Source organism: Dromiciops gliroides, chromosome 6 (genome assembly GCF_019393635.1).
Source record: "Dromiciops gliroides isolate mDroGli1 chromosome 6, mDroGli1.pri, whole genome shotgun sequence".
In the NCBI taxonomy this organism is placed as follows: Eukaryota; Metazoa; Chordata; class Mammalia; order Microbiotheria; family Microbiotheriidae; genus Dromiciops; species Dromiciops gliroides.
Window position 1 is genome coordinate 18,038,594 of NC_057866.1, and position 20,772 is coordinate 18,059,365.

A 20,772-nucleotide genomic window follows, 5' to 3' on the forward strand; every position below is an offset into this window, starting at 1 on the left:
CCCAGCCCTCCACCTTAGGGGGAGGGCTGGTAGTCCTTTGAGATCACCCGTGTCTTGGCTTCATTGAAGGCAAGTGGTTGTAAAGTTTGCAAATCAAGGAAAACTTTTGTTGCTGAGATGTTAAGTCAAGTCAATGAAAAGTGTCCAAATTCTTTGGGGGTAGCTTTAAAAAATACTTGCTAATGTGCATAAAAAGACTAGCTTAAAAGATGTACTTTCCATGTTACTACTTCAGACCATGAAACCATGTGATGTCAAAATAAAAAAAATCCCCATAAAACAAAAAACCCCAAACCTAGCAACCCAAAGAACAGAATATCAGAGCCAGAGAAATTTTGGAACACTCATTATTAGAGCTAGGAGAAACCTTAGTCCACAAAATGTCAGAGCTAGAGAGGGCCATAGAACATTGATATAAAGTAAGACCTGTGATGGACTTTGGAAAATAAAACATAGACCATAGAACGCTAGAACTGTCCAGGTATTAAAACACAACATGTTGGAAATGGAAGGAACTTGGAACATAAGAGGCTGACTTGGAAGGGTCTATGGAATATTAAATATAGAACACAGAATGTGAGACATGCAAAGGCATTAGAACACAAAATTCTAGAGATGGAAGGGACATTAGGACATAGAAATTCAGAACTAGAAAGAGCCTTAGAGGGCAGCTAGGTGGCGCAGTGGATAGAGCACCGGCCCTGGAGCCAGGAGGACCTGAGTTCAAATCCAGCCTCAGACACTTAACACATTAGCTGTGTGACCCTGGGCAAGTCACTTAACCCCAATTGCCTCACTAAAAAAAAAAAAATTAAAAGAAAAAAGAAAGAGCCTTAGAATCTAGAATGCAGAACATTAGAGGCTAAAGATATCTTATAGATCACCTAGGTCAACCTTTTCATTCTCATATTTATGTCAAGGATGTAAGGCCCAGAGAGGTGAAAGCCAATAAGGAAAAAGAATCATTAGGACGAATTTTTTCCTTGAATTGGTATTACACAATGAGAGCACAAGAACGTGAGCATCTCTGTCCTATATAATGAATGAAGAATTGGCCATGATATCAGATCCTGTGGTAGGCAGTGCTAGTTCTAAGACCTCTGTCTTCCCTAAATGAGTCTAACAGTGTGGTCCTTAAACTTCTCACAACCCTTACCAACTCTGGATCAACCAGTCCTTGAGTTTGACAATGGAAAGGGCTTTCCCGTATAGTAATGAGGCCTGGAAATGTTTAAAAAGAGACTATCTGATCTTGTTAGGATTGTTATAGAAGAGATTCTTGAATTGGGTGGGAATGTTGTATTGGGTAACCTTTAACACCCTTCCTAACTTGAATTATAGGATCATGGAGCTTTGAGGGCCTTGGAACATAAAACATGTTAAATAGAATGCTACATCTGGAAGGAAGACATTGGAATTACAAAATATGAGAGCAGGACAGGACTTAGACTATAGAATGTCAGAACTAGGAAGTATTTAGAGTATAAGATGTCAGAAGTTGGAGAGACCATTAGAACCCTTTCCCTTTAGATGAGGGAGTACAGACCCTGACAGATGAAGTGTTTTATCCAAGATCAAACAGTTAGTAAGCATTGGAGCCCAGATTTAAACCTGGATCCTTTGACACCAAATACAACTCTCTTTCCACTTTGCAATGTCCTCATCTTCTACCATACTCCTATCATTCTGTGAGCTCCATGAAAGTAGGCACCTTGTCTTATCTAAATGTTGTATGTTCTCCAGTGCCAAGTCTAGGGCTAAGTATACAGTAAGTGCTTAATGAATTTTTTTGAATAAACAGATGCATAAATTGACTCATCAAACATTTATTTGGTGCCTATGTGTACGGCCCTAATCTAGAGATACAAAGGGAAAACTGAAACAGCCTCTGCATTCTACAAAAACCCTACATTCTACAAGGGAGAAAGAGCATGCAAATAGATAAAGAAAATACAAGTTAATTTCAGGGTGGTATGGGAGAACACTAAAAACCAATGGAGAATTCACTTGAGCTAAGTTGTGAAAGGAGACTGATTCCAGCAGGTGAAGGTGAGAAGGGATAGCATTTCAGAAAAAGGAGAAAGCCTATACAAAGGCATGAAGGTAGGTGTCACAGAATATAACATACCCATGAGTGCAAGTAGTCCAGTTTTGCTAGAACATAGAGTATGTGAAGGGGAAGAATTTGAAGCCAGTCTGAAAATTTGCCTGGAGTCAGAGTATAAAGGGCTTTAAATTTCATACAAGTTTGTATTTTATATAAGGGCCACTGAAGTTTCTTGAATTGCTGTTTAGTTGTTTGAGTAATGTCTGACTCTTTGTGAGCCCATTTGGAATTTTCTTGGCAGAGATACTAAAGTAGTTTGCCATTTCTTCAGCTCATTTTTTTTACAGATGAGGAAACTGAGGCAAATATGGTTAAGTGACTTGTCCAGGGTCACATAGCTAGTAAGTATCTGAGGCTGGATTTGAACTCAGGTCTTTCTGATTCTAGGCCCAGCATTCTTATCCATCATGCCACCTAGCTGTACCAAATGTGAAATTACATGATTTAATTAGCCTGCAGGCATGTCTTCAATATGGTATAAGGAGGGGGTTGTTTTCTTTAAAGTCTCTTGAAGCCTAGTAGTCTATGGATTTCTTTTAGGATATCTTCAGTTCTTTTAATTATGTCTTTGAATTTCTATATGCTAGTGTGATGACTCTAAACATACCTTGATTGGTTGTGATTCTCCAAGCACAAAAAGTGGTCCCATGTCAATATCTGGGTCTTTGGGATAGATATTGGGCTTTGCATGATGCTGGAAATGACGATAATTCCACCACTTTGCTGACATGCCCTTAGGAAGAAAGAAGATTCAGTAACAGGAAAATTTTGCTTGAATCCAAGATATAATCCCATCCCATCCCAAGCCATCCTGTCCCATCCCATCCCGTCCCGTCCCATCCCATCCCATCCCATTCCATTCCATTCCATTCCATCCCATCCCATCCCATCCCATCCCATCCTATCTCCTCCCTTTCCCTTCCATTCCCTGCCTTTCCCATCTAATAAATATCCTTGTATATAACTATGACCTGCCATTAGAAACCTCCATTCACTTCTGCCTAGTCAAAAGTACATGTGGATCCTACGCCTCTCAAACCCTAACCTGTTGTAATGTTCAAATAATCTATTGGGAGGGGCATTGATATAGCTTGATAACAAATGATAGTTATCTGGACATGTGACTTCAGGCTAATATAACACTCCCTTATGTGTACAGAACAACTTTCCCAGATGTAGTTGTTCTAACTCCCACAGTACTGTGATCTAGATAGGGCAGTTATTAGTATGTCTTTATGGACATATAGGGAAACTGAGGCTCATAGAAGTTAATTAGTGACAATGATAGAGCAGTACCCAGGTATTATGGTACAGCAGGAATGTTTCAGAAAACTGTAGCCTCTAAAACAGGAAGGGATCCATAGAGTTCATCTAGCCCAGGGATTCTTAACATGGGGTCCATGAACTTATACACACACAAACCACATACACATACATACATATATAATTATACATAACTATATATTATCACATATAGGGTTATACCATATATATATATATGATTATACTTTAATATAATTGATTTCCTTTGTAATCTTATATAATTTTAAACCTTTAGATATCTCATTCTGAGAAGGGGTCCATAGGATTCATCAGACTATTAAAGAAGTTTATGTACCAAAAAGATTAAGAATTCCTGATCTAGGGGCAGCTAGGTGGCACAGTGGATAGAGCACCAGCCCTGGATTCAGGAGGACCTGAGTTCAAATGTGGCCTCAGACACTTAACACTTAGTAGCTGTGTGACCCTGGGTAAGTCACTTAACCCCAATTGCCTCACCAAAAAAAAAAAAAAAAAAAGAATTCCTGATTTAGTTCAACTCTCCTAATTTTAATAAGAAGGAAACTGAGAGCCAGACAGGGGAATCAATTTGCACTGGGTCAGGCAGCTAATTGATGGCAGCTCTCAGACTCCTGCATTGCTGTTTGGACTACATCTTCCACTCTAATGGTCTTTTCACCATGCATCTTCCTTCTTTATATGGAGCCAAAGAGACCTCGAAACCTTTCCTGGCCCAGTTCTTGGATTTTGGAAAACAAATAGGTCATTCATTTATCAATGAGTAAGCATGCTATTTGGAAACAACTCCAGGGTAAGAAAGTCCACAGTCTGAACAAGCTTGCATCATGTCCATTTCCCTGGTCTTACAATGTTTTTCTCTGTCCTCATATTATTTTCTCCTTGGAAAATGTTGCTAAAATCCTAGTTTGCTGTTTTGCTGGGAGATTTTCCCAATAACGGCTCTAATTCAAACCGAACTAGATAAATGACGGACTATAGATTTGTAAATTTTTCAGACTGTAATTGACCTTAGACCAGAGAGTGTTGTAGCTGGAAGGGAGCTGAGGGAACATATGGTTCAAACTTATTTACCACTGATGTGACTATGGGCAAGTCACTTTATGTCTCTGAGCCTCATTCTTCTCATCTGCAAAATGGGGCGGTGGGAATAGATGATCCCTAAGGTCCCTTTCAACTCGGAATTTTTGATCCTGTACACTGGGATTCAGCATTTCCATGGCCCCATCTTGTGGCCAATTCCACCTTTAGTGAGCAAACAGTCAGGCTGCGACTCCTTTGGCCTATAATAGAGGTGGGATAGGGCTCTGGGCTATGTTGCTTCTTACAAAGGTCCAAAGCCACTGTAGGGTGTGGGTCAGCAAGGAGAGAAGCATCCAGCTCTAGCTTTAAGGCCTTATTTCTCTCTAGCCAGTGGTCTAGACAAGCACATTTAGAACAGAAGACTCTTCCACTGGTTATTATGAAAGCAGTATGGGAAACATTCACGGGGAGCTGTCAGATAATTTCAAAACAAGTTGATACCGAGCCCTATTCACTCCCTAGCATACACATGGCACTTGGGTTGTTCCCTTAAAGAGGAACAGGGGAGAGAGGTGACTTGGCATCAACAATTCTGCAAGATCATTTCACTAGAGGGTACTTAATTTCTCCATCTATAAATTGGGAACTATGATCCTTTCTCTGTCTGCATCATAGGGCTATTGTGAGAATAGCATGAGATAATGAGAATGAAGTCCCTGGCAAATAAATATAGAGTAGGAGTGGTGGTTATTGAGAGTCCTTGTAGTGTGTCTAAGACAAAAGGCCTGGGCTGGACTACTCGATCTGCTACTTAGTAGTTGAGAGAACCTGCACAAGTCATGACCCTTTACTTCCTCATCTGTATTATGGACATAATGTTATGACTTCAGTCAGCAAATATAGATTTCAATTTCATTGTTGATATTTACTCTTCATGTCATTGAGGACAAGCCTCAGATTAGATTTAGATGTTTTATTTTTGAGCTAAAAGGGACCAGAGAAGTCTAACTGCTTCATTTTGCAGATTGGGAATGTGAGACTTAGAGAGGTGGTGGTGGTGGCGATGATAAATATGTAGCATTTTATCGTTTGTAAAGTGCTTTACAATTATTATCTCATTTAATCTTCACAACAACTCTAAGAAGTAGGTACTATTATCACTCCCATTTTATAGATGAAGATACTGTGGTTGAGAGCAGTTAAATGACTGACTTGCCCAGGGGGGTCCTACAGTGGTACTTGAACATGTAGTAAGTGAAAGGCAGATTTTGAACCAAATTCTTTACTATTTCCACTCTTCCATTAGTTCATTTTACAAAGACCTTTCCTCATTTAGAAAGAACTAGTATTAACATCTTTATTTTATAAATGAGGAAACTGAGGCTCACAGAGATGAATGATTTGTGAATGATTGCCCAGTAAGCTAGACTTCATGTTTGTTTGTTTTTGTTTTTGTTTTTTGTTTTTTGTTTTTTTTTTTTTTTTTAATGAGGCAATTGGGGTTAAGTGACTTGCCCAGGGTCACACAACTAGTAAGTGTCAAGTGTCTGAGGCCAGATTTGAACTCAGGTACTCCTGACTCCAGGGCCGGTGCTCTATCCACTGCGCCACCTAGCTGCCCCTAGACTCCATGTTTTAAAGGAGTATGAAGAGATTTTCTCACACTAGATTTGATACCATTTGGTAGATAAGGAAACTGACTTCAAGGTTGAGTGACCTTCTCATGTTCACACAGAAAATAAGCCAGGCATCAAAGTTAGATCTTCAGACTCTAAATTCAAGCCTCATTCACTTAAACTACCCTTTCACAGAACAATTGTGAGAATATCCAAACCCAACGCTCTTTCTTTTACATTACATTGTATTCATTAGGAGAGAATATTGGTCCTCTTTATATTGGGGGACTATTTGGATTTTTCAAGGCAACTGTAAATGAGAATCAATGAAATTCATCATATGTGTGCAGTATATCACTTCATCACTCTTGGTCTTGGAGTTCTCATCTCTCTCTCTCTCTCTCTCTCGCTCTCGTTCTCGCTCTCGCTCTCTCTTTTTTTTTTTTTGGTGAGGCAATGGGGGTTAAGTGACTTTCCCAGGGTCACACTGCTAGTAAGTGTCAAGGATCTGAGGCCGGATTTGAACTCAGGTCCTCCTGAATCCAGGGCCAGTGCTCTTCCACTGCGCCACCTAGCTGCTCCTTCTCATATCTTAAATAGAGGCAATATTTATATTTTTTGCCTCATAGGGCTATTGGGTATAAAGCTCTCTATAAAGATAAGCTATTAGTACTAGGTATTTAGATACTTTGTTTTTCCCATTCTTTCTGTAATGACTCAGAAAAATAAGCAAGCTTGTTTAGAATGTTGTATTAAGTATGAATGAGTAGGAGCAGAGTGATTATGTCTTAAACATGCATGACTGGGCTGGGATTTTTCAATTGTCATCTCAAGTGTTCTGAGAACCTGTTGTTCCTTCCCAGTTCAGAAGGGTTAAGGGAATGCTTATGAACCTCCTCTTAATTGTCCATACCTTCAGTTGCCCCATTACCAGCTTATGCATAAGATGATTCCACTTGGATTTCTTAAAAACGGAGAGATGTCCCGCATCATGCTGCAAAAACGAAGCTTGAGCCTAAGGGACAAAAGTCAGAATTGTAATGAGGCTGAAAGCAGACCTGGGAAAGCTTGGCAGGGCATTTCTGTCTAAATATCTGTTGTGGACAGACCAGAATGACTAAGTTTGGAGTTACCCATCATGAGGCAGGCCATAGGATAACAACTTTTTTTGGCTGTTGCAACTCCAAAAAATTATTTTCTAAATAACCAAGGAATTGTCATCTGCATTGATGGAATAGTTATGTTATTATTAAATTGTTAGATCATTTAGACCCAAAAGGAGACTTAGAGGCCATTAAGTTGAAACCCCTAATTTCTCTCTCTCTCTCTCTCTCTCTTTTAGTGAGGCAATTGGGGTTAAGTGACTTGCCCAGGGTCACACAGCTAGTAAGTGTCAAGTGTCTGAGGCTGGATTTGAACTTAGGTACTGCTGACTCCAGGGCCAGTGCTCTATCCACTGTGCCACCTAGATGCCCCGAACCCCTTAATTTCTCAAATGAAGAAACAGAGGCACAGAGAGGGAACATGTCATGCACAAGGACATACAGTAAGCAGCAGAGCTGGGATAAGAACCTCAATTCTCTGGCTCCCAACCCAATATTCTTTCCTTCACATCATGCTGAATTCATTAGGGGGGGAATATTTGGCTTAACGATCTTGGGGTTGTTGTTGTTTAGTCATTTTCAGTTGTGTCTGACTGTTTGTGATCCCATTTGGGATTTTCTTGGCAAAGACACTGGAGTGGTTTGTCATTTCCTTTTCCAACTCATTTTACAGATGAGGAAACTGAGGCAAACAGGGTTAAGTGGCCTGCCCAGGGTAACTTAGCTAGTAGTTAAAATTGGATTTTATCTCAGATCCTCCTGACTCTAGGCCTGGCCTTCTATCCATTAGCTGCCCTAATGATCTTGGGGACAATTCTGAATTTCAAGGTAGCTATCAAAGAAATTAAATTCAACTCAATTTAACAAATTCCTACTGTCTGCCTACTTTTTCTAAGAGTTGTGCTCAGTGCTTGGGAAAGAAAAATGAGACAACAGAATTGATATCTTCAAGTAGATTATCTGACATACTAATGGATGTAGAGAGAACATGGAATATATATAAAAATATATGACAAAAACTAGAGTTTGATAAGGGCAAGGAATAGAGGAAAACCACCTTGGTGTTATCATGTATCAAGATTGCAGGGAGAAAAGTCTGTGGTTATGGAGGGTTCAGTGGAGCCAGGTAAAAACATTTGCATATATTTGGTGGCTAGTGACAGCAGAAGGCCTGGGCCTAGGCAAGGAAAAGGGGTACTATACCTTCTGCCCAAGCTTTATTTTTTTCAGAGAATTTCTTACCTGGGAAACTGTGAGTAGAAAGGAAATAAGTGCTGTAATGAGCCAGCCATTGCCAAAGCTTCTTAGTATGAACCAAACCAAAGCTTCCAAAAATAGAATCTGGATGAGGTGCATGAAGAAAAAAGGGAGACTGGGCTCCAACAAGTTCAGGTCCTCAACTGTCCTCCTCAGGACCCTGAAATCTTCCACCAGCTGGGCCTGAAGAGGAAAAAAAATGAGTCAGTGGGATTTAGAATGGCTTTGACTTAATTGATATCCTTGATTCAAGTCTTTTCAATTAAAAACAAAACCAAAAATACTTTCCCGAACTTCTAGAGTTAGGTAGTCAATTAACACTCATTAAGCACATACTAGATGCCAAGTAAAAAGTCCAGAACCTTTTTTTCTGAGAGACATGTAATCGGAGAATTTCAGAGCTACAATGGCTTTTAGTGCCCACTTGACCTAACCTATGCTTGAAAAGATACCATCTTTAACAGACTTCACAAAGGTTCACACAGTCTTTACTTGAAGACTTTCAGTGAAGGTAATTCACTATCTCCTGACAGCAGATATTTTTTTTTTTTTGTGGGGCTATGGGGGTTAAGTGACTTGCCCAGGGTCACACAGCTAGTAAGTGTCAAGTGTCTGAGGCCAGATTTGAACTCAGGTACTCCTGAATCCAGGGCCAGTGCTTTATCCACTGCACCACCTAGCTGCTCCCGACAGCAGATAATTTTACTTATTCAAAGGGTGGGGGTGTCTTCCCCTATCTCTTTTGTGGAGCCACTTCATGTTTTTGGTAATTTTGTGATATTCACTTATGAATTTCCTTTTTCAAATAATATTTTATCCTCCTCAGTATATGTAAAAACATTTAAAAACATTTGTTGGGGTTTTTAGTTCCAAATTCTATCCCTCCCTCCTTCCCTTCTCTCCCCCCTCCCTGAGATGGTAAACAATATGATATAGATTATACGTGTGTAATCATGTAAAACATTTCTATATTAGTTATTTTGTGCAAGAAGATGAATAAAAAAGAGACCAAAAGGAAGGAAGGAAGGAAGGAAGAAAGAAAGAAAGAAAGAAAGAAAGAAAGAAAGAAAGAAAGAAAGAAAGAAAGAAAGAAAGAGAAAAGAAAGAAAGAAAGAGAAAGAAAGAAAAAAGAGAGAAAAAAGAAAGAGAGAAATAGAATGCTTCAGTCTGTATTCAGACAATATCATTCTTTGGAGCTAAATGGGGTTTTTCATCATGTCCCTTGTGGGACTGTCTTGGATCATCGTATTTGTGAAAGTAGCTGTCATTCACATTTCTTCATCGTACAGTATTACTGTTACTGTGTACAATGTTCTCTTGGTTCTGCTTACTTCACTTTGTATCAGTTCATATAAGTTTTTCCTGGTTTTCCTGAAGTCATGCTGCTTGTCATTTCTTATAGCACAATAATATTCCATTACAATTTTATATCACAACTTGTTCAGCCATTGCCCAGCTGATGGCATCCCCTTGATTTCCAGTTTTTGGTCACCACAAAAAGATTTGCTATAAATATTTTTGTATAAATGGATTCTTTTCCCTTTAAAAAATGTGGTGGTGTTCCTGGATCAAAGAGTATGCATAATTTTATATAACCCTTTGGGCATAGTTCTAAATTGTTCTCCAGAATGGGTGGGTAAGTTCACAATGCCACCAACAGTGCATTGATGTCTTAGTTTCATTTATGGATTTCTTTAATGGTCATTTTTCCACATTTACTTTGTTTTTTTGATGAGGCAATTGGGGTTAAGTGACTTGTCCAGGGTCACACAGCTAGTAAGTGTCAAGTGTCTGAGGCTGGATTTGAACTCAGGTCCTCCTGAATCCAGGGCTGGTGCTCTATCCACTGTGCCACCTAGCTGCCCCTCCATATTTACATTTTGCAGTTTTTGTGTATAATGTTTTTTTTTTTTGGGGGGGGGGAAGGATCTGCTTATTTCTCTGTATCAATTCATATAGATCTTTTCTTGCTTCTCTATATTCATCATATTTGCCATTTTTTTTTGCAGGGCAATGAGGGTTAAGTGACTTGCCCAGGGTCACACAGCTATTAAGTGTCAATTGTCTGAGGCCACATTTGAACTCAGGTCCTCCTGAATCTAGGGCCAGTGTTTTGTCCACTGTGCCACCTAGTTGACCCCATATTTGCCATTTCTGACAGCACAGTAATATTTTGTTACATTCATGTATGATAATTTGTTTAGCTATTACCCAGTCAAAATGTATCTACATTGCTTCCAATTCTTTGCTATCACAAAAAGTGATGCTTTAAAGATTTTGGTGGATATGGGGACTTTCTTCTTATTGGAAGCATCCTTGGAGTATAATTCCAATAATAGAGTCTCTGGTTCAAATGTTATGGATATTTTAGTTACTTTATTATCATAATTCCAATTATCTTTGCAAAATGGTTGTACTGTTGATAGCTCTGCCAACAATGGAACAGTGTGCCTCTCCCCACAATGTTGAAAATGCTCATCTTTTGTTGTCTTTGCCAATTTCAGGGTTTGTGGTGTAATATTAGTGTTGTTTTTGTTTGCATTTCTCTTGTTATTTGTGATTTTGAACATTCTTTCACATTTATGAATATTTTGCAATCCCTTGCTTATCTACTGGAAATAAATTTTATTTTTTAAATGTATGTTTTATATGTATACATATATATGTATTATAATATATACATATGTTATTGTTGTTGTTGCTTGTACTTTGTTTTAGAAGAAGACCAATGACATCACTGGGTGATATCTTTACTTGTCTATAACTTGTATTTAAGTGAAGCAACGTTAAACAAAGTCATCAGCCTCACTTCCTCTTCCAAAGTCACTGAAGCCCAGTGGCAAGATAACAGTCGGTATGACTGGTGATGACCTGGGATGCAGACATCTTTGATGTCTGACCAAGTTCTGTGTTCCACAGAGCCTGCTTCAGCTACCTTCAAGGCTGTTGGAACAAATTATTCTCATCCATCCAGTCCACTAAAGGAAATTTTCACATGGTTGGGGCAGATACCCCCCTAAACTCACTAATGGATTTGATGCCCATCAATTACTGTCAATCTGGTTTAACCGGTCTTCTGAGACAGTTTACCAAGGTGTGGCTTCTACACATGCAACAGCTTCTTGGAGTCACAAGTGAGAATTGAATACCAGATAGACACCAAAGGTAGGTGAGCAGCCCTGAAAAGGACTCAGCAAGCCCTCATACTGGAAGTCCTAGTCCTCCTTGAACACCTTATACACTCCATATATTTATCCAAACATATATACATTATATATATATATATATATATAATAACAAACCCTTATATGAGAAATTAGTTACAAAGATATTTTTTCCCCATTCAACAACCAACTCTTTTATCCTAATTTTGTTTATACAGAAGATCTTCAGTTTTATATAACCAATGTTATTTCTTTTATCTTTTGCAATTGGTTTATCCCTTATTTGGTAAAGATTACATATGCTACCCATAGGTGTGTGAGAGAGATCAATTTCTTTTCTACTTTTTTTTAACACTATGAACTTAATATTAAGATCACAAATACATCTAAATTGTATCGTAGAATATAGTATAAAGAGTTAATATGTTTAGTTCCTACAAACTGCTTTCTGTTTTTCCCAGATATTGAAAAAACATTTTTCCTAAATATTTGTTTTCTATTTAACACTGTTACTGAATTCCATTTTTTTTCTAATTCCCTCTTGTCAAATCTGCTCCAATGACCTACCTCTCTACTTTTTAGTTAAAAGCAGAGGGTTTTAGTGAATGTAGTTTTATAATGTAGTTTGAGGTTTGGAATTGCTATTCCTCCTTCTCCCCTCCCTCCTTTCATTGTTTCCCTTCATATTACAGATTTTTTTCCCAAAAGAATTTATCTTATCTAGCTCTGTAAGTTTTTTTTTTTATAATTCGATTGGAACATTAAAAAATCTAATTTTGGTAGTGTTGTTATTTTTATTATATTGACATGGCCTAGTCATGAGCACTGAATATTATGTTAGCTATTTGAGTTTTTTTATTCTTTAAGGAATATTTTGTAATTGAATCTTTACAAGTCTTCTGTGTGCTTTGGTAGATTGTTCCCCAGATGTTTTATGGATTTTACAGTTATTTAGAATGGGATTTCCATTTTTATCATTGCTTCTTGGATTTGCTGTTACAGTATGTTATCATGTAGTTAATTTTTGAGGTTTTATTTTGTAGCATGTAACATTGCTGAAGCTATAAATATTCTTACTATCCTTGCTGATTCAAAGTATACATCATGTTATTTCATCTTTGCCTATGTTTATGCCTTTAATATCTTTCTCTTGTTTTGTTGCTAACATTTCTAGAACTATTTAAAGCAATAGTGGGCCACCTTGCTTTATTCATGTATTTATTGGGAAAACTAGTGCATCCTCATGCCATATGGTTTTCTTGTGGTTTTAGACATATACTTTTTAAGATATTAAAAATCCCTTTATATCTATAATTTGTAGTTGTTTTTAAGGCATAAATAAGTGTTTCCCTTTGTCAAAGATTTTTTCTATATCTATTGAGAAGATAATGTGATTTTGGTTGTTTTTGTTTTAAATATGATTTATTATGTTGGTGTTTTCTTAATGTTACATTGTTCTTGTATCTCTGGGATAACTCCAACTTTCTAATAATGAATGATTTTTTTGAGAATGAATCACTGTGGTCTGATGTTTTGTTTAAATTTTTTCATCAATATTCATTAATGATATGGGTCTATAGTTCACTTATGTTTTATTCTTACCTGACTTAGGTATTAGGAATATATTTATCTCATAAAAGGAGTACAGTAGGGTGCTTTCTTTGTCAATTGTGAGAATACTGGTACTCATTGTTCTTTTTTTTGGGGGGGGGTGAGGCAATTGGGGTTAAGTGACTTGCCCAGGGTCACACAGCTAATACATGTCAAGTGTCTGAGGCCGGATTTGAACTCAGGTCTTCCTGACTCCAGGGCTGGTGCTCTATCCACTTTGCCACCTAGCTGCCCCTCTCATTGTTCTTTAAAAGTTGGTAGAATTCTCCTGTGAGTCTATCTGGACAAGGAATTCTATCACTTTGCTTATCCCTTTACCACTTTTGGTAGAATCATTATATTTAATTTTATTTTTTAAACAAAATTGGACTAATATCTCCATTTGGTCTTATGTTTATTAGAATATTTTATACTTTGAATGCATTCCTCTATTTCTTTTGTGTTCTCATGTTTGGTAGCATACAACTAATCCCCCAGAATTTGCTTGGGAGCAACAACTAGATCAGATTCTGACATTTTTATTTCTTCTGGTTTTGTTTTGATTTTACTTTGCTATTTTGATGATTTGATTTTTCTGCTCTCCTTTAAAAAATCAGATTTGCTAAAGTTTCATCAATTTTATTAGTCTTTTCAAAGACTACTTTTAGTTTCAAAGACCAACTTTTAGTTTTATTTATCACTTCTATAGTTCTATTGTTTCTAGTTTATTTTTCTTATAATTTCTAATGTTTTCTGTTTTGTGTTTATTTTAGGTTCATTTGTCTGCTTTCTAAAACTTTAAAATGCATATTCATTTCACTTCCTTTTCTATTTTGTTAATGTGGGTTTTAGAGATAAAGTTTTTCCCCTTAAGAATTACTTTAGCTAGGGGAGAGCTAGGTGACACAATGGATAAAACACTGGCCCTGGATTCATGAGGACCTGAGTTCAAATCCAGCCTCAGACACTTGACACTTACTAGCTGTGTGACCTTGGGCAAGTCACTTAACCCTTATTGCCCAGGCCCCCCCCCCAAAAAAAGAATTACTTTAGATGCACCCTAGAATTTTGGTATTTGTTTCTTCAGGAGTTTTAGCTTGAACTACTTTAAAGCAATGTTATTTCCTTCATTGTAAAGCTTCACTCCTTCCATTTGTTACCTCTTTCACTAGTTCTTGGGTTCCTTTATTTGTTCATTTTTTTCTTCTTTTACATAGTTTTCTAATTCTATTTTTTCAGTTAGGTGGTGAAGTTAAATCACCCTTCCTATGCTCCCTCAGATAGTTTTGTTCATCAGTTTCATAATTTCATTCTTTGTGTCTTTTTCTAAAATTGATTTATTTCTTTGATTCTCTTCTCTTCATTATTTCCATTCTCTTTCTGCTCTTCAAGACTTTGATTCATGTACCTTAAATTTATTTAATTTTTGATATCTGCATTCTTCATATAATTTGTTTATATTTTAAGTTTTCTCTTCTAAACAGTTTCTATGTCATTGTCTTATATATCTTGTCCCTTGATCCTGTTGTCCTTTAGTCTTAGAAATACTAATTCCTGAAGACGACAAAGAAAATAGAAGTATTTCCTCATGGTGGGTATTCTTCTGTGTTTCTTATTATACAGTTTGTTATTATGCTATCACAAGATGAATGGTCTCTTTAAGCACCAAATCTCTGCAGATTATAACCTTTATAAGATTCCTCTACTATCACTTTTATTTAAAAATTGCTTTCCCTTTTGTTTCCTTGTGTACTTTTAGGAAGAAAATTCTTAATGGTCTCTCTGGTGATATTTTGTTGCTAACACCTAAGAGTCTTTTGTTTTGGGGGGTTTTTGTTTGTTTTCTTAGAATAATGCATTTTGTTACCCATATCTTCCCTGGTTGCTGCACTCATTTACCTTTCTTGTATTTTTGTTGTCTTCAGCCTTTGCAAGGAAAGAACTTTTGTGAGGATAAAAAGGCAATATTCTAAAGTACTTTGCAAACCTTAGTACACTATACAAATTAGATCATGATCCCTCTTGAGGTCTTTGGTCATTTCAGTTTTTTTTCCCTTTATATCTCTATATTGCTAACTTTCTGACTCCTCCTTTGATGGCAGTAGCTAGACCTCAGATTTTTCTTGCCCTCTTCCCACACTAGGTAATTTGCATTTCACTAGCCTTCGTTTGTGCTCCCAAGCAACTTATGGGGAATCAGAACTAATACCAGCTGTATGCCAGTTCTCTTTGCTTCAGGACTAGGGGATTCAGACACGCATTGGCATCCTTCTCATATCAGTTCCTTCTCTTCCTCAGTTCTCTGTATAAATAATGTTGTAGCAAAGAGTGCTGTCACATAGGAAGTCTAAAGCAAAACAAGCTTCTGTAAAGTCAAATCAAGTCAACAAGCATTTATCAGGCTATTTCAATGTGTCAATCATTGAATTGATGTGTCAATCACAAAATCTAGAAATGTGGGCAGAAAGAAAGTCCATGACCCTGAGCATCTGACCTTAAGGAGGGAAATCATTACATAAAAGGAAGCTGGAAGGGTATGTGTGTGGGAGGAAGGTACTGTATGCAAACACATTTTAGAGAAAGTCTGGGAGGAGAGGAGAGTTAGTCAGGAGTGGAATGAAGACATACTCCTTAAAATGGATTTTCTTGGGAGACCAGCCAATCAGAGGGAGAGGACACGGAGACAGAGGGTATTTTTAATATGTGAAGTCTTGGGCTAGAGCGAATTCAAGTATTATTTGTTGTTGTTTTTTGTCCTTTGTTCTTGGAGAGAGCCATGATGTTGGGGTGATGGCATGATTTGCAGTAAATTTTATTTAAGTTAAGAGAGGGCTGTGCAAAATGTTGAACCTCACTCTCTCCTCCAGAGCTATCTGGGTCCAGAAGCAAGATACATGTCAGGATGACTGAAAATGGCCCCAGATGTTTAAGGCAATTGGGGTTAAGTGACTTGCCCAGGGTCACAGAGCTGAGGTGAAATTTGAACTCAGATCCTCCCAACTTCAGGGACAGTGCTCTATGCAAAACATAATACAGAGAAACCAGAAGAGTTTTAGAAGCCATGAGCCTCTGGTTCATCTGAACTAGGAATACAACAGTCATGATATAAACACGATAGTGAAAAACAACTGCAAAAAAATTTTGAACTCTTATCATTGTAATGATAAACCATGAGTCCAAAAGATTGGAGATACAACGCGCCATTCATCTCCTGTCAGGGAGGCGATAGACTTAAAATTCATTCAAACAGAAGCATACAATTTGGACATGGCCAATGTAGGGATTTGTTTTGCCATATTAAGGGACATATTAAGGGATTTGTTTTTCTTTCCTTTTCCTTTTAACTTGTTCAGTTTGGAGGGAATAGAGGGGAATGGAGAAGATTAGTCAAAAATATTTGTTTAGTTTTAAAAAAAGAATCCATTTAGTCCAACCCTTGAGGAACCAAGGCTGTTCTTTTCTTTGTATTTTCAGCACTTAGCATGAGGCCTGGCATGGTATAGCTGGTTAATTAACTTATAGTTTTTGATTGATTGGTTGATCTCAAGACATCTCTAGAAATAGGAGAGATTCTCCTCCTTCTGAGGTTTGTCAATGTTTTGTCTGGTGGAGGGAGGAGTCAGGTAACTTGGATCCCATCCCTAGCTGTGACCTTAACTTGGGTAAATTAGCCAGGCTTTCCGAGATGTAATTTTCCTATCTATAAAAAGAGGACAATAATACTTGCACAATTTGTTTCTCCATACTTTTATGAGAAGATGAGATAATGCATGTAAACATACTCTCTAAAGAGCAGTATGGTGTAGTGACTTACTAGTCGGTTATAAACCAGGACAAATAGGGTTCAAGTCCTTCATATGACACAAAATGGACTCTATGAACTTTGGGAATTTGCTTAACTTTTCAGGACCCCAATCTCATGCTGGTAGAGCCATGGCCCATCTTTATTGGTAGAGAGAGATTTCCTATACCAATATCATCAGATTTGGACAAAGGAGGTATATAAATGTTAGCTATAAGCATGATAATTTTCTCTCTTTTTTAGATTTCATCTGTGATTTGATCTATGTGCTATTAGGGAACTCCTCAACTTATTCTATTCATATCAGCATTTCCCCTACAATTCATCACTTAGAGAGATGGGATTTAAATTTTTTGGAAGCAATTGAGGTTAAGTGACTTGCCCAGGGTCACACAGCTATTGTCTGAGGCCAGATTTGAATTCAGGTCCTCTTGACTCCCGGGCCTATCCTCTATCAAGTGCACCACTAAGCTGTCCTGTAGAGTTTCTTAGGGGCATCGGGACTTTACATGACTCATCTCAGGTCTCAAAGCCAGTAGGTTCTGGAGGCAGGACATCCTGACACTGAATCCAACTTTCTATTCCCTGTGAAACGGTTTCTCTCATGATCACCAAGAATAAAAACCTAATTGTTGAACAAACTCACTTTGGGAGGATTAATAGTATATGCGATATCCCCTTTTCCTTAGAGAGCAGTATTCTAGAATGCTCCATTCAAGCAGTCATAGACACATGATGATACAATGCTTTTTGCCGTGCTCCAAGAACAATGACTATAATCCATGACTTGCAGGCTTGGGAGATGATATATGTGAAAGTACATTAAAGTGTAAACATATAGCTTCCCTCCCTTCCTTCTTTCTTCCTTTCCTCCCTCTGTCTCTGAAAAGTAAATATAATATTTGTTAAAGCTAATTGGTTGGTTAAATTGGACTGAGGTGTTCATTACTGGTGGCTAGCAATGAGTTAAAACATACCAGAATGGGGAATGAGATAAAAGCATTAGGAAAGTGATATTCCAACATAACAGAATAAATGTGGCCATTACCTTCGAGAACTTTCAAGTCTCATATTCATTTCCTTCTACATCAAATACCATGAGACCAAATCCTAGTTGTTCTGCCCTCTGATAGATAGCTCTGGGTTTTTCATTAATGCTCAGCAGCAGTTGTATTCAGAGGGACCCAAAGAAATTCCTAGCACCCAAATGGCTCCTGGAGAATTTCCTGAGAAGTTACTACCCATTGGAATGGAGATTTCACTTACGTCTTTGTTTTTTTCCTGACTTGGTTCCCCAGGGGCCAGTTCCCCAATCAGCAGGGGCTTTAGATACTTCTGCACCACCTCCTGGTCCAGATGCATGGCCAAGAACACATCCTGAAATAGGAAGAACAGAGGAACAAAAAAAGAAACATTAATTTTCCAGTGATCAATTTGACTTGTATCATCATCATCCTTGTAGGTTTTCCCCTTCTTGGAGGTTTAACTCAGTGCCATCACAGATCATTAGGGAATCCTCTAGAGTCTCTCTTTGTTCAAATGATGAATAAATTCAGCTTGAGGCATTGACAATATAATGATCTGAAGACTAAGCTCCTAAAAATGTAAAAATATGTCTGATCCCAGTCACTTTATTCAATGGAGTCAGGATGAATAGTCTTTGCAAAATGTAGGTAAAACTACCTTGAAAGAATTTACTACATGAAAATCTGCTAAAATGGAGAGAATATCCTCTTATTACAAAATGATTCTTCAAAGAAAGTTCTTATGAAATAATTCTTCATTGTATAGAAAATTCTTTTGGCAAAAGGATTCTTTGCTTTAAGAACTCACCAGTTTCCTCTAATATACCAAGGTTCTCCATTGGATTTTAAATAGAAAATGTGACACGATGGATACAGGATCAGATTTAGAATCAAGAAATATAGTCTGTCTAGGATGGTATAGGGGGAGATCATGTGCCATAGAGTAAAAAGCAATGAATTTGGAGTTAGAAGAAATATGTATTTGAACCCTGTATCTGACAGTCACAAGCTGTGTAACCCTCAGCAAATCCCTTAACTCTTTGGAACATCAGTTTCCATTTTTATAAAAAATCAGGATAAGAAGATTCACACTAACTTAATCACATGAGTTTCGATGGGGAATGTTTTATACTTTATAAGGCATAAAGCAAACTGGAGAAGTGAACTATAAATTTTTTTTTTTGGTGAGACAAGTGGGGTTAAGTGACTTGCCCAGGGTCACACAGCTGGTATGTGTTAAGTGTCTGAGGCTGGATTTGAACTCAGGTCCTCCTGACTCCAGGGCCAGTGCTCTATCCACTGTGCCACCTAGCTGCCCCAGAAGTGAACTATTCTTATCAGTGAAATGAAAACTGGATTAGGAAGCAAGACACATCCCACTAACTAGCTTTGTGACCTTGGATAAGATTTTTTAGATGTCCAGAACTCAAAGGAGGGTGTTGGCTCTCTTTCAGCTTTGACATTCTGTATTTTATGTTCAACATTCCCTCCTACCTCTGTCATTTTCTTTTCTAATGTATTTTCTAGCTCTAACATTCTGTCTTCTATGTTAAGGCCCCTTTCAGGAATTATAATACTATTTAAAATTCATATAGTTGCTATTATTGCCAGACTGTTCTAAACTCTTTTTACAAATATCTCATTTGATCATCCCCCAAACCATAAAAGGTATACAATGTTATGATCCCCATTTTGCAGATGAAGAAATTGAAGTAGGCAGAGGTTAAGAGACTTGCCCAAACAACTAGTAAATGACAGAGACAAAACTTGAAATCCAGTCTTCTTAATTCTAGGCCTGGCACTCAATCCACTTTGCCACCCATTCTATGACTCACATTCCAATCTAGAAGCCATGTAATGCTAATTGTGTCCCAGATAAAGTGAGCAAGCAACATAATCAGATAGAACACTCCTGAACTTCTGAATAAAAGCACAGTCTTGCATCTGAGTGTGATGGGGCAAAAAGATGGCTGGACTTGATTAAGAAGACATGGCTTCGGGCCTCAGCTCTACAACTTCCTTGTAAAGCCTCAATTTCCTCACCTACAAAGTTGGAATGATAATACTTGTACAGTGTTGTGTAAGGCCCAAATTAATAATGGCATACAAGGAGCATTTTATAAACATAAGTTCTTAATTTGGGCACTCATCCATAGTGATAGTGCAATACATGGGCATGAGAATGCATCTGTTTTCATTGTTTCTTCAGTTACTATGGGGATGGTTGGTCAATTTCATTATGACCAATATCTTTCCTTTCCACATTTTTCCATAACAGAAAGATTTTTAGGCATAGTCACACTTCTGGAACAATATTCACTACAATGAAATTCCAGGATAAGAAGATAATTTGGATAGTCTCACAACAAGACACTCGATGTAAAGGGATTCTACATTTTAAGAATACAATTCTGGCTTTTCCTTTCAAGATGGCACCTAAGGTGAAGAAGGAAACAATTGCCCCTCCCAAGAAAGAAGCCAGGTAAAAGGCACCGAAGGCCAAAAAGTCAAGGCTGAAGAATGTACATATCACAAAAAGGGACAAAAATAAAGGGAAAATTTCTTATTGGAAAAACAACGAATGTAGAAAATAATTGAAGAATTATTGAATTGCTTGAAAATCATGATTTAAAAAAAGAATCTGGACATCATATTTCAAGAAATTGTCAAGGAAGACTGTCCTAATATCTAGAACCAGAAGGTAAAACAGAAAGTAAAAGAATCCACCAATCACCTTCTAAAAGAGATCCCAAAATGAAAACACCCAGGTATATTATAGCCAAATT

The 20,772-nt window shown here is 37.6% G+C and overlaps 1 protein-coding gene across 1 annotated transcript in view; it reads right to left on the reverse strand.

Annotated features, from left to right (window-relative positions):
• LOC122731374 (fatty acid desaturase 2-like protein FADS2B) overlaps positions 1 to 20,772 on the reverse strand; it is a 52,813-nt gene that overhangs the window by 18,748 nt on the left and 13,293 nt on the right. The window contains exons 2-5 of the mRNA XM_043971428.1: positions 18,228 to 18,338; positions 8,391 to 8,588; positions 6,959 to 7,060; positions 2,715 to 2,840 (exon numbers count right to left, since the gene is read on the reverse strand). Of these exons, the coding sequence (XP_043827363.1) occupies positions 2,715 to 2,840; positions 6,959 to 7,060; positions 8,391 to 8,588; positions 18,228 to 18,338 (537 nt within the window). The remainder of the gene's footprint in view (positions 1 to 2,714; positions 2,841 to 6,958; positions 7,061 to 8,390; positions 8,589 to 18,227; positions 18,339 to 20,772) is intronic.